At 38.1% G+C, this 13895-nt stretch overlaps 1 protein-coding gene across 7 annotated transcripts in view; it reads right to left on the reverse strand.

Moving 5' to 3' along the window:
• rbms3 (RNA binding motif, single stranded interacting protein) overlaps positions 1–13895 on the reverse strand; it is a 128873-nt gene that overhangs the window by 81020 nt on the left and 33958 nt on the right. For all 7 annotated transcript variants that reach the window (XM_057339185.1, XM_057339183.1, XM_057339184.1 and 4 more), the window contains one exon: positions 7343–7401. In XM_057339185.1, coding sequence (XP_057195168.1) covers positions 7343–7401 — 59 coding nt within the window. The remainder of the gene's footprint in view (positions 1–7342; positions 7402–13895) is intronic.

Genomic DNA, 13895 nt, shown 5'->3' on the forward strand with positions numbered 1-13895 from the left:
TTATAAATATACATAGTACATACATAAAGCATGCATAGGCCTACATACAGTATACAATTTTACATGCCCCCTGCAGAGTCGTTACATCAAAACGTTACTAAAAACATCATAGAAATTGCCATGTGTTTTATTTTATACTGCCATACTGTAAATAAGCTATTTCACATTACACGTGTTTACATATAGTTTTGCTATCATCTTAAAATTTTGGGAAACATTATTATTGAAATATATTTAAAAAATTACATATGATTACGAAACAAAATATTATAAAATACAGCCGCGAAAATAATAAGAGGCCATTTCAAAATATTTTTCTGAATTGACCATTTATAGGTTTGGATTTAGGAAAGTTAATCAAAACTTTCTTTCATTGTGTGAACTAACACTCTTAGAAGAGATTGAACCTTTAGAGCTAGAAAAAGAACTTTAAAGTTCAAATATGAACTTCTAATAATCAAAAAGGTTAAAAGTTGAACTTATAAGTTCTATAAGTAACCCTTTGTTATTTGGTATACTGTTAGAAGTGATTTTTAGCCTGTTACCACGGTTACTTTTTGAACCTTTTCTGAGATGGACTAGATTTTCTGCTGTTTAGTTGTTGATGTTATTGTTATTGTTGTTATTATTAATATCATTTTATTGTCATAATTTTAGCCTACTTTAGTTTACATTTACATTAGTCATATTTAAAGATTAATATATAAAACATTTAAATACACAAACAATTTGAGAGTAGGACACCACCATCTCAAACAATAAACATGTCATTTACCCATGAAAAACACAGAGAAAAACATCTCCAATCGTTTTAATTTATTTCAAACATCAAAAATGACATAGACTTATGAGTTCAAGAGCCAGTGCTGCGTTCAAGCAAACTCGGAATGCTTCTTCCCAAATACTACTTGGAAATAACATCGGAAACTGCGCTCATAGTCGGACATACGACCTATGAACTCAGGGCAGATCAATCAAGCACGAGCGCACGGAGACGCGTTACATGATCCAAAATGCTTGCAGTGACATTAGCGAGGAGCTAACTTATGCGAAACTGTCAAGTATTTGACTGGAACGCTGCGAGGTCGGAAGTGGGATTTTTTTTTTTTAAGTCTTGCGTTCAAATGTCTCTCGCGCCCGTGGCCCAGCTCAAAAAAACGTTACAAACTCTGCTGCGCAAGCGCAGGAACTGAGATGAAATGCTCGAATATCTGAGGTAAGACTTAACAAAATTACTATGGCCTTTATGAAAACATGAAAATAAAACAAATGAAATGTAACATTAAAGTTAAGACGTGGTTACTGTACATTAAAATACAGACTGAAGCTCTGTTAGTTAACCGATTTCAAAGTGACCTTTTTTCTATTTAGGACAGTGAAAAAGTTATAAAGAGAGATGTATAGTGCTACAAAGGCAACATTTGTGTTAATTATTTCACCCATTCACTTTCTTTTAAGTAGAGAAAAAGATAAACATATATCAGGAGACAACGCACCTGCAAAATGGATGAAGCGCATTTCTAGCAACCAAATATGGACAACAATCAGCGCGTAAGTACTGAATATTAATGAAGATTTATGTGCTTAACGTTAAAAGAATTGTGTTTTCTTATTGAACAGCCAAAGTTGGTAACTGTAGTCTGCAAGGCACAACAAGCAGTTTATTTAGGTAAACATCTGCTGATTTATTTAATTAAATTTAATATATATTTTTTTATTATTATTTAATATAATTTATTCTGTCAAGTATAAATCTAAACTTCATAACTTAATATTTTAATGCATTCTGTGTTGGTCAACTGCATTAAGTCAGCAGTAGTCTGTCTTAAAGGGATGCTTAACTTAAAGTTCTGTCATCATTTACTCACCCTCGGATTGTTCCAAACATGTATACATTTCTTTGTTTTGTTGAACACACAGGAAGATATTTGGAAGAATGTCGGATCTCATCCCCCATTTACTGCCATAGTAAGGAAAATAAATACTATGGGTGTCAGTAGAGGATGGGATCTGACATTCTTCCAAATATCTTCCAGCAGAAGAAAGAAATGTATACAGGTTTGGAACAATCAGAGGGTGAGTAATTGATGAGAGAATTTTCACTTTTGGGTGAAGTACTGTATCCCTTTAAGTGTGAATGTTTGTTTAATCTTAATTATGATTATTTACATGACAAGACTGAATATTTAGCTGAAACCAATGATTTCTTGATCAAGTTTACTGTGGTATATTACTGTATAGCTTTTAATCATTCCATGTGTTTTCTGTTGAATTTGTGGTTTTCCAGATGTGTCTCTCTACTGTCATGTTGCCATTAATGTGGACCCACAACCTGTACAAAGAGTCAAAAGCCTACATCATTTAAATGAACGGATAATCCTTGATCTCCATTTATGCCTAACCACAAGGAACACGCTACAGGTAATGTTTGATATAAATTGATAAATGCATAATCTGTGAATAAAACATTTGATTGAGAAAGTCTTGTGGCCTGAAGGAGTACTGCAGAGGACACAACATAACACAAATGAGTTACACAGATCTGTGTCCACCCATGTTATGCATTTGTGCCGTCTCCTGCTCTGCACTTTTAAAGCCCACTGTACGGTATGCAAACATCAAGTCTACGATGGTGAACTTGTGTAGAGATCTGAGTAAAGTGGTTTGCTATTCTGTATTAGTATAAAGGTATATTTACATGAACATTTTGCATTTAGTAGGCCATACACCGGTTTGGCTGTGCTGCAGAATTTGTCCGTGCAAGACCCTGAGCAAGTTTTCCTCAATGATCTGGATTACCATCACAGGTAAATAACATATTATTTATATGCAGGTTTCTTGCCTCTCTCTCTATTCAGTATTTTTGGTCGGTTTTAAGGGGATGTATTTATTATAGTTTCTTGAAACAATGATTCTAAAACATCAAAATAAAATTTGTCCAAATCTTTGGGCAATACACAATAACAGCAATATGAACATGAATGACTGATCCTTATCATTACCTCAGGCTGTGGCATCTTGATGTTTACTGATGATACATATCCCTCTACTGTGTGAGATATCATTAAGCTCTGAGTCGAAGATGTTAAAGTTAATTGTTATTTTATGAATTTGTCTGTTTTTCTTTCTCTCAGGTGTCAGTGAAGCCTGCATCAGTGCAGTGTGGCAGCTGATGGGCAAAAGGTCATTTCTTAGTGTTGTATTTGTATTACTTATTATTGCACTTTTTCAAAAAACAGACTGTGTTGAAGGATCATACGACTGGGATTTACACAGCTCTGCACTGCATACATCAGTTCATGGACTTTCTCTCTGTTTATGGCTGATGTTAGGAAGAATGTTACTGACTGACAAATTCACCGTTCACTTACATACAAAACCAACACATCCTCACTCCCGACTCGTCACATATTTACGCTCGGTCAGCGCCCTTCGGCGTCACTTTTGAACGCGCAGAGTAACGTTACTCCTTTAGCGTCGTTTTTTGACGTGAAGGGAATGCAAATTTTACCATCATTGTGAAAATGTATATTAGATATAATTTGCAATGATGATGTTTAATTTAAGTTTAATGGCCAGGATAATTGCGTTTCCATGACGCTATTCAGGCAGTTTGAGCAAGTAATGTAACAGTTTATTTATCGTACTATAAAACACAAGATACAAGCAGTCACAATGTCGTTCAAAAATGCAGATATTCCAAGGGTACCAACGCGAAACGATTGATTTTTATGAGGAACAGATGAGAAAGCCATCACCGTCCGCCTTAAATCTCAAATCCGGTGAACAACGACATCCAAAAATTGCCGCCAGAGGAAGTTAAGTCATCTTCGATTCCATTGGCTCTCCCGTGTCTCGTGAACGTTCTTGTCATTTCGTTGGCTTTGAACGTGAAACGTATTGGCTCCCGCGACCGACTGCATCTAGCTGTTCCGGTTTATCTTTTGAATGGGAGCCGACTTCATGCATTCACGGACACGCACGGCATCTTCATGTAAAGTTATCGTATGGCTTCAGTGCGAAAAGTTCTGCGAAACGAGTTGTTCGTAATACTTTTGGTCAGTTTGTGCAATAAATACCTGTGACTTTTATTCGCGTGTTGTGTTTTATATGGTTGAGAAATAGTTAGGGTGAGGGTGGGGTTAGGTGCTACAAAATATTAAAACCATAAATAATTATGAAATGCTAAGAATTGCACGCATCTCGGTCTGGAGCATTTAGCTAACAGCAACGCAGTTCCCTGTTCGTCGAAAAACGACGCCAAAGGGGTACCCTGCGCGTCCAAAAGTGATGCCGAGGGGCGCTGACTGAGCGTAAATATGTGACGAGTCGGGAGTGAGAACGGGTTGTAACAATAGTAATAATAATACTACTGAAATGGTGACTACAAAGGGGTTCCAAAAGGAACTCTGCTAGTTCTTTAATGCACTTTTAAGAGAGAGTTCCAATTGGAACCTTTTTAAAAAGGTTCAAAAATGAACATTTAAGGTTCCCCCACAGTTGCAATCTCCAGGAACCTCAAAAGGTTCATTTTGAACCTTTTCTTCTTAGAGTGTACAAACAATATTTCTCCCAAATTTCAAATATATATAAAAAAAATATTGTTTCTGTTTGCTTTTATTTGCAGAAAAGGAAAACTTGAAAAACAGGTCAAAATAACAGATGCTCTGTATAATTTTTCAGAACTTAAATACTGCAAAGAAAGTTCATATTCATTTTAAAGCATTACAACAGTAATATTTGTTACGTGTATTTAAGAAACGTTAAAAAAGTATGTGATAACCTCAATTTTTATCCCAGTTTTCATGCGTCTTGTCATGCTGTCAGTCTTTCACGTTGCTGTTGGATGACTTTATGTCCCTCCTGAGGTTTGATTTTGTTGAAATTCAACAAACACTGGACTGGAATGACCACATTACATCTAGAAATGCTGATGAAATGGAAATTTGGAATGGTCTCTTAATTTTTTTCGTGGCTATATATATAGATAATAATAGACATGTTTCACCCGTTTCACATAACAGATGTTTACACAAAGTCCAAAACAAACAATAATAACAAATTGTACAAAAAAGTTTAAATCATTTTTATCTTGCAAATTTTCATGATCTTATCTCCCACAGTATACACATTGTGTAATTATTGTCACTTATTTGACATTGATACTTGTCTTTCTTCCTTCATTGACCAACATTAGGTTCAGGAGCTTACCAGTGAGTGACAGAAGTGTTCTCAGACCCTCAGTAGGCTACATCTGAGGCCCTATTGAGGGACCGTGTCTTCATTCAGCGGATGCATTCTGACCATAAGCTTCTCCAAACTCTAAACACACCCGCTCAAAGCCTGACTGACATTTGTAACCACACATGGTAGAAAGTAGAGCTTTTGAGAGCCCGTGAAGGGTTCAAGCCAGAGGCTCTATATATGCCAAACATATGTGTTCGTTTCCGCGCACACACCTCACATGTACAGACCAACACGCCATCCGCTTTGAAGCCGCCCACAGAACGTGTAAGTGAGAAAGAGAGAGCAAGATCTCTACAGCGTAGAACTCAGCCCGCCAGATGTTCCAAAGACTGCAGATGTTTCATAAGCCTAAGAAAACAGAGCGTGTGTGTGAAAAAGGATTTCCAGTAGACGGTTCTTGATCCAGAAAGAGGAACACTTTTGGTTAGAGAGAAAGCTACGAGCATTCCTGAGGTCACTGACCAAGAGAGTTAAACAGCAGGCATCAGGAAGCGGGATAAGAACGAGACTCCATGTCAAAGAATGCAGGGATCAATTCTTATTAACAATGTGACGCCCAGTACCGGAACAGACCTCAGACGGAGCCCGGCACAGAGGTGATAGATAAAGGTCTGTGTTTGTGTGTACGACATACATCACGCACATTGGGGTTTCGGCTGGCAGTGTTTTGGAAGCCTTGGGTAATTAAATCCATAAATACAAATACGCCTCGAATGAGTGCACATATTCTGTTTTCACTTTCATTCCATCAAAACACCCCACATGACCTCTCTCTCTCTCTCTCTCTCTCTCTCTCGCTCTCTCATGTATCAACTGTGGGAAAAAGATTCAGACACACACACTGTATCTGCAGATAATTCCATTCTGAAAAGGAAGGAGAGTGAAAGAGAGAACTTGTCATCGTACTGCTGTCTCGTACAACAGACAAATATTTACACTCACTTCAGAGCTAATGAGAGGCTCGTGATTGAGCCAAAGAGAAATTAAACGCACCCTTCTCCATCGCCCGCTAACGCCCACCCACTCCATGTGTAGTTGAGGACAAGAGGAAAAACAGCTGTCTTAAACTAAAATGTGCTTTTTTGGCGCAAACAAGTTCGTAATTACCGTTAGGCAGAATCCCTCCAGCAGTAGATTAACACAAAGCGTACAATATACGTATGTACTTCAGAAAAGAATGAAAGGTTTTACGAATAACCTATGAATGACCTTGACATGCGGAATTCAGAAGCAAATAGACCAAGCATCCTCGATGGTTTACATGGTCTATCGTACGGGGTTAATGTACGACAGATAGCCGTGTAATTGCAATAGGGTTTGATCAACATCTAAAAGCTGCACATCCGGTGCAACAAACACAAGCCAGGGAAGGAAACAGGACGAACGTATGTAGATGTGGACAATTCAGTCAAGCTTGACAAAAGGTGAGCTGCGAATAAAGCAGGTTCTCCTGGTTTTCATAAGTCCTGGCTGGAAGCCCATCAGGGTGGAGAAACCTGGCAGAGTAAGAGGGCAGTTAACTTCAGGAAGAGGAAGTCTTCTTAAGCCTGGAGTGGTTTCCTCCGCTTCCTAAACAGCCCCACCATGTCACGTGTACGTCGATGCTCACGTTAGCATGTTTTAAATAAGCCCTCCGAGGGAAAGCGTCATACAGAAACAGACACGCCGATTCGTACGGATGGAACCGCAGAAGAACGGGACCTGGCTTGGCAGATCGTGTAGGAAGCCGGGTTGTTTATTTACAGTGTTTCCTGAAAAGACACTGTCTGCTAAATCATCAGTTTCAGCCGGACGCTTCCCTCGCCCCCATGGCTATTTTAAACCCCAGCGACCGGGCCCGGACTTTGTAAATCAACACAGGAGGAGTTCTGCTTTTTCTTGCAGTCGCTAACCCTGTTTGTCACGCTAGCGTCTGATCCGGCTGTGCAGACTTCTCACACGATCACGCAAACATGTTTCTGCCTCTAAAGATTATCCAAATCATTTCCTAACCAATTTTAGTCTTTCAAAAGCAGCTGACAAGTTTATTAGTTACACATAGAGTGAACGCTGTGCCATGTTTTTAATGCAAGCTAATATTGAGAGTGTTACTCACCTTTGCACTGGTTGGTGTTTTTGTCCAGGATTGCCTTTGTCGACACTATTTTTCCATACCTGCAGAGGACAAAGAAAAACATTCAACTCAAATCGATTTCAAAGCATGGGTGCCCCAAATATTTCATCTACGTAAGCATATCTACATAACATACCATCAACTTTAAACCTAATTTAAATGATTGGCAAAGCTACCACTACACTAAGGACCCATTCAAATCAAGGATGTTAATGATAACTACAAAGATAACTACTGTATATAACTTTCTACAAAGAAACACAACAAATTTGAAGAAAAGAAAATATAGTTCCTCTTAAAATTAAAATCATTTATTCACCCTCATGTCATTCAAATCCCTTTCTTCCCCTGTGGAACACAAAAGAAGATATTTTGAGAAATGTCCATACAATGGAAATCAATGGGGTCCGATGTTGTTTGGTTAACGTTCTTCAAAATATCTTCTTTTGTGTTCTGCAGAAGAAAGAACGTCATACAGGTTTGGAATTAAAGGTGAATGAATTTTTATTTTTGAGTGTACTATCCCTATAAGAGAGTAGCGAAGTCCACAACACAACTAGACGTACCAAACAGATGAAATACCATTGGTGTGGACTTTCATACAGTTCTTGCTATATAGTAATCTCATATTGTACAGTACAGTACAGTAGTTATCATTCATGGAGTTAACAGGCCACAACATACAGTATCTTGCATTGATTTTTCCTTTTGGCCATGTCTGATTCTTACCTAGAATAAAAAAGCAATGAAATGAAAGCTAGCCAGATGAAATACATTTCTACGCCGCACATAAAACACAGGCAGCTTTCGTATGTGACTGTGGGCTATGCTTGCTATGAGCTCAATTAAAAAGTTTGACGCTAACTCAAAGTATTTAAATCTCTTCTTCATTAAAACCCTAGTGATGGGATGTTTATCAATACATCAATACATTCCCTACCGGGAACCCGTAAACAAGGGGAGGTGGATTCAGGCTTTAAACCCCTGCGAATTCATTAAACACTGAAAATTCATCTTGGTTCATCTGCAACTGGAAAACTCCCCGTGCACCCTCATCAGAGCACCCTTGTGTTCATGCTCTCCCCCTCGCTCACACAAGCCCTATTCACACAACACAATCACAGACGCACGAACGCATCTACACAACAGATGAATCTCCCTCATGTTCCTCTCTTAACATATTCCCCTCCCGCTGCCTCCCTTCCATCCACGATGGAGGTTATAAAGTTACTTATGGCTTTCGTCTGCGCCTGAAGACCAGAAAGGCTGATGTGACTTTTAATTAATATTTAATGCGCCGCTCACCTCCAGGTGAAAGCGAGAGACTATATTACCCTACCTTTATAAGGACGGAGGCGTTTAATAAGGGAAAGCTCATTGTACTGTTGCCTTAAAGAGCCGCGTCGCGGCGAGGTATTGTATCGCTCATGTCTGGAAAATGGCAGCTAATTCATCAGAAGCGTTAGAAACATGCTAACGGCACAACTAAGTCATGAATATTTGCGTGCCAGCTCTCAAAATAAATATCATTTCAAAGCAGCTTTACAGAAATGTACACAGCAAAATCGCCAGTGTTAAAAAGGGTCAAATTAACTCCCACAGTGTTTATATAATCCACACTTTGAGAGTGTGGATTATTTATACACTGTGAGTGTTCATTTGACTTTTTTTAACACTGGCGATTTTACTGTGTAACAATGTCTCAGTGTTTAAATGTCTTAGGCCGTAGTGAACTTACGAGTTTATGCTTTAATGTTCAGGAGCCCCCAGAGAGCAAGCCAAAGGTGACTATTGCAAAAAGTCTTACGAATGAAAAGCAAATGGCCGTCTTAAAGGAACAATTCAGCCAAAAGTGAAACATCTGACATCATTTCCTCACCCTCATGTCATTCCAAACCTGTATAATTTTCTTTTTTCCTTCTGGAACAAATAGGAAATTTAGCAGAATTTCATATAATGAAGGTAAATGGTGACAGGGGCCTGTTGAGGTGCATATAACTAGGGTTGGGAATCGTTTCAATTTTATCGATTCCAATTCCGATTCTGCTTATCGATTTCGATTCTTATCGATTCCCAGTTTCGATTTCACAGTTGAAGTAAAACATTTAGATATCAACATGTATGGTCATTCAGCCTGCTTATTGACTTGTTTGCTAAATATATTTATATATTTATGAGCACCGTTTTGTGTATATTTACACATAGAAACACACCTTTTCTGATTTATTACAATTTGTATTATCATAGTTGAACTACATCATGGTTAAACTGCAGTTACTATAACGCAACTATGGTTAATTTGTGATTCATGTGCTTTAATGCAAATTCTATAGCTAAACTATGCTTACTATAGTAAAAAATATCGATAATTTTCATAAGGGTTTTTATTGAGATATCAGCAGATCATGCAACGCATGTACTTCTCTGAAAATATGCACACAGAAATTGATAAGAGGAATTCAAATTTTAATCTCAAGTATCCGATTCCTAGCCTTTCGATTCCGATTCCAAATTGGAATTGATTTTCGATTCCCAACCCTACATATAACTCACGATCGATACTTGTTCTTAAAGGAACAGTTCACCCAAAAATTGAAATCAGTAATCATTTATTCACACTCATGTCATGGTGTTGAAAACCTGTGTATGACTCTGTCTTCTGTAGAACACAATAGAAGATATTTTGAGAACGGTCTCATGTGACCATACAATGGAAGTCATTAGGGGTCAATGTTGTTCAGGTACCAACATTCTTCAAAATATTTTCTTTTGTGTTCTGCAGAAAAAAGAAAGTTATACAAGTTTGAAACGACATGAGAATGAGTAAATAGATGAACTATGAAAATGCAAGTCATTATATATTTTTTGGTCACCATCACTGTTATTAAATTGGAATTCAATATTTAATATTACAAAGAAAATCATATGGGTTTGGAATATGAGGTTTCGTTTCAATTTATCAACAAAGTCTGATCTTCGTCACGCTGTGCAAGTGAGGGCGGATGTTTTTCTCAAACAGATAATGACAACTCTGGGATTACAATTGCAGAGACTCATTATAGAAACAATACTGGTAACAAAGTTTGTCAGTAAACAAAGAAGAAGCCCAGGGGACAAGCAACCACCAGAAAGTAGAGACATGAAAATGAAGAGCTCTGCCGGAGAAAGCATGTACCAGACCAATGTGGAAACACATGAGAACCATTTGACTCAGACTCTTGATTTACTGCCGTTTCATCTTGCAAAACAAGTGGTAGGACAAACACAGACGTCCCAGATGAGTGAGTGGGTCTGTGAGGAGGGGTTGAGAGAAGAATTTACGCAACATATCTGGCAACGCTTCCGCCAGCGAATGCCACGCCAGGGTCATGCACACGGTCTCCATAACACAAACTCACGAACAGGATGCTTTCCTCTAACAAACAATTTGTGATAGTCTGTGGGGGTTTTTGAGTCGCAAAATGAAAGCCTTTCTTGAGGAATTTGTGGAAAGCTTAAAAAAAGTTTCATGACTATACTTTTCCATGTTTCTTAGTGAACGTAATGCACTTCAAAAATGTTCCTCAGGACTACGAAGCTAACTTTGAAGCCAAAAGTGGAGACGCTTACAGCAAAACCATCTGACAAATCATAGTGAAAATATTTCAATTATATAACAGTTTATAATTCAGGTCGGCTAAATCATTTGATCTTCGATCTTTTGTTTAAAGTGTACAAATGGAGGTCTTCCAAAGAATCTTCACTTCTCTACCCAACAAAAGCTCAAAGTGAACACATATGTACACGATATTAGTACCATAAAAGTATGACTCAGTGGACCACAAAAGAAGACATTTTGAGAAATGGTTTTGTGTCCATACAATGAAAGTCAATGGGTGTCAGTGTTGTTTGGTTACCAACGTTCTACAAAATATCTTCTTCTGTGTTTCCCCCATATAAAAATTCTGGCATCATTTATTCACCCTCAAGTCATTCAAAACTCTTTTTTGCTATTTTTCTGTGGAACACAAAGACATTCTGAGAAATGTCTTAGTCATTTTGTGTCCATACAATGGAAGTCAATGGTGTTAAAAATGTCTTCTTTTGTGTTCTGCACACTTGGAATGACATGAGGGTGAGTAAATGATGAAAGAATTTCCATTTTCGGGTGAACTACCCCTTTAAGGAAGTGTAAACACTAGTGTTTTAATGAGAAGCAGGGATGTTGTTATACATTGCGTGTCAGGGATGCTGAGAAGCATCCGCATGTTTTTAAAGGCCCTTACCAACTCTTTCTACGCATTCTGACTTTTGATTGGGACCCAGACTTAAATGTTTTCTGCGTTTACTAGTTCAAAACTTTCAGAACCTCAGGCCTGGAGTTCCCCTCATAGATGTCTGTTGTGCCAAGACTCCGACCTTAAATAACATGAAGCCAAAGAGACAAACGGTTTACAGCGAGAGCAGATGCATGTTACAACATTAGCAAACCACAAACTCAACAATATATTATAATAATGATATATAGCAACATTATAAACAACACTGACAATAATAACATAATACACTGTGTCCTGCTGAAGCGCAACGCTACAAAGCTGCAACCAATAAATCACTTAAACCTCTTCCGTGCTAATCAGACTTTTTGTCCTAACCAGCCGTGACCGCGACAAGTGGCGCATGACAAGACATTTAGTTGGTCGTTTGTTTCTATTTTCTTCACATTGTTCTGGGTAGCCCCGCCCACTGTGCATTTTAATAGGTTTGAAGTCCTTCTTTACGCATATTAAACCGCGAATATGTTCTGATCGGCTTCGTGGGAACATTTCACTTTCAGCGATGACAGACAAATTACTTTGAAAACACTAGGATAGGTCGGAGCCAAATAATCGTATTTAATTTCCGAAAAGGTACAAGTTTATTCATCCACCAGTTGGTTTGTTTACATGGGAAGCACTAATAGCAATGCACGCCTTAGCAAAAGCGCTAATTAAAATGTGCTTAAAACGGACGCCAACATGTGAACACATGGGAATGTAGTGAAAGAGGAGAATTACGGGGTACGGTCATGTTAATCGTTACACCTCGTACCTTTGCGAAGAAAGTCACAACTGTTAATATAATCCGAAACGAACCAGCTGTGACAGACAGACTGGAAGTAAGCAAGAAGGAAAGGATGCAACAACGCCCTGACAATAATAGATACCCAGAGAGCTTTAATTAGACTGCTGATACCGCACACACACCAACATCTCCTGTGAAATACCAGAGTTCAGCTGCATGTGGGATCGCAATGTTCCTCTCCTCTGCCTCTGGTCATCTGGATCTAGAAACGTTCTCACACACGCAACCGCATACACACCACTTCCCTTTCGAGCACAGAACACGCTGAACCCGCCATGTGCTATAGTTCATCCACAAGCACAAAGAAACCAACCAACATTAACAGTGTTTGGAGGTTCTGCTTCATTAACGAAAAGTTACATTTACTCTATAAACGGGTTCATCGGATGCACACGCCTGGCCTGAAGTTGACTTCCGCTTCGTTGATCGGTCAGGCTAGTGGCTAACAGTATAACTAGATGCTATTTGATTTATACAACAGTTCGACGGCACAAGTAGATTAATCAGAAACCGTGGTGATACTGGTGGAATATCTCATGGCTCTAAGCCAATCAGATTCGAGAACCAGAAAGAACTGTCGCATAATGAATTTAATTGTATGTAAATTTGATTAAATAAAAATATTGTTGAATGGGTCGTGTAATTTTGTCACATTTAAGTTTAGCCAAATAACGGTTCTTCTACTTGTAACCCAAAATAATACTGGCTAGACATACTTTTTAACTTGCTAGCTAATGTCATTTCCTTGTTTTTTCTTTTGCTTGTTATCAGAAATAATCGACAGGGACTCTATTCTTTGCGGATGTGTAGTGGAAGTTAAGTTTAGGGCACAAAAGCGTGCGTGTGCAGTAACATGTATGTTGCTTTCAAACCGTCTATAATATCACTTTTTCAAATACATAAAGTTAAAATCTTCAGACGTAGAATGAATGCGATAGGTATTGTTCTAGAGTGTGTGTCAAGCTTATCAGATAGTACAGAGCGTAACCGATTTCTTCAGTCTACCTTGAGATTTATGGTTATAGAACTTCAAAATGCTGCTGGTAAATGAAAATAAATCTGGCTTCAGTGAGCCAGCAGACGAAACGGCACAATTTATGTTTCGCCTCAGAGCGGTACACTGCAAAAACTGACCTTCTTACTTACTCTTTTTTTCTTGTTTTCCAGTAAAAATGTCTAAAAATCAAGATGAATCATCTTGAATCAAGATGCATTTTCTTGATGAGCAAACTGACCTAAGAAAATAAGTCTTGTTTTTAGTCAATAAAGATGACATTTTTGTTAATTTGTGCTTAAACCAAGCAAAAAAATATGACAATGGGGTAAGAAAAATAATCTTGAATTAAGGTTGGCCTTTTTCTCAGTCACTCAATTCAAGATTATTTTTCTTACCCCATTGGCAGATTTTTACTGGAAAACAAGACAAAAAGAC

Source organism: Triplophysa rosa, linkage group LG8 (assembly GCF_024868665.1).
Source record: "Triplophysa rosa linkage group LG8, Trosa_1v2, whole genome shotgun sequence".
In the NCBI taxonomy this organism is placed as follows: Eukaryota; Metazoa; Chordata; class Actinopteri; order Cypriniformes; family Nemacheilidae; genus Triplophysa; species Triplophysa rosa.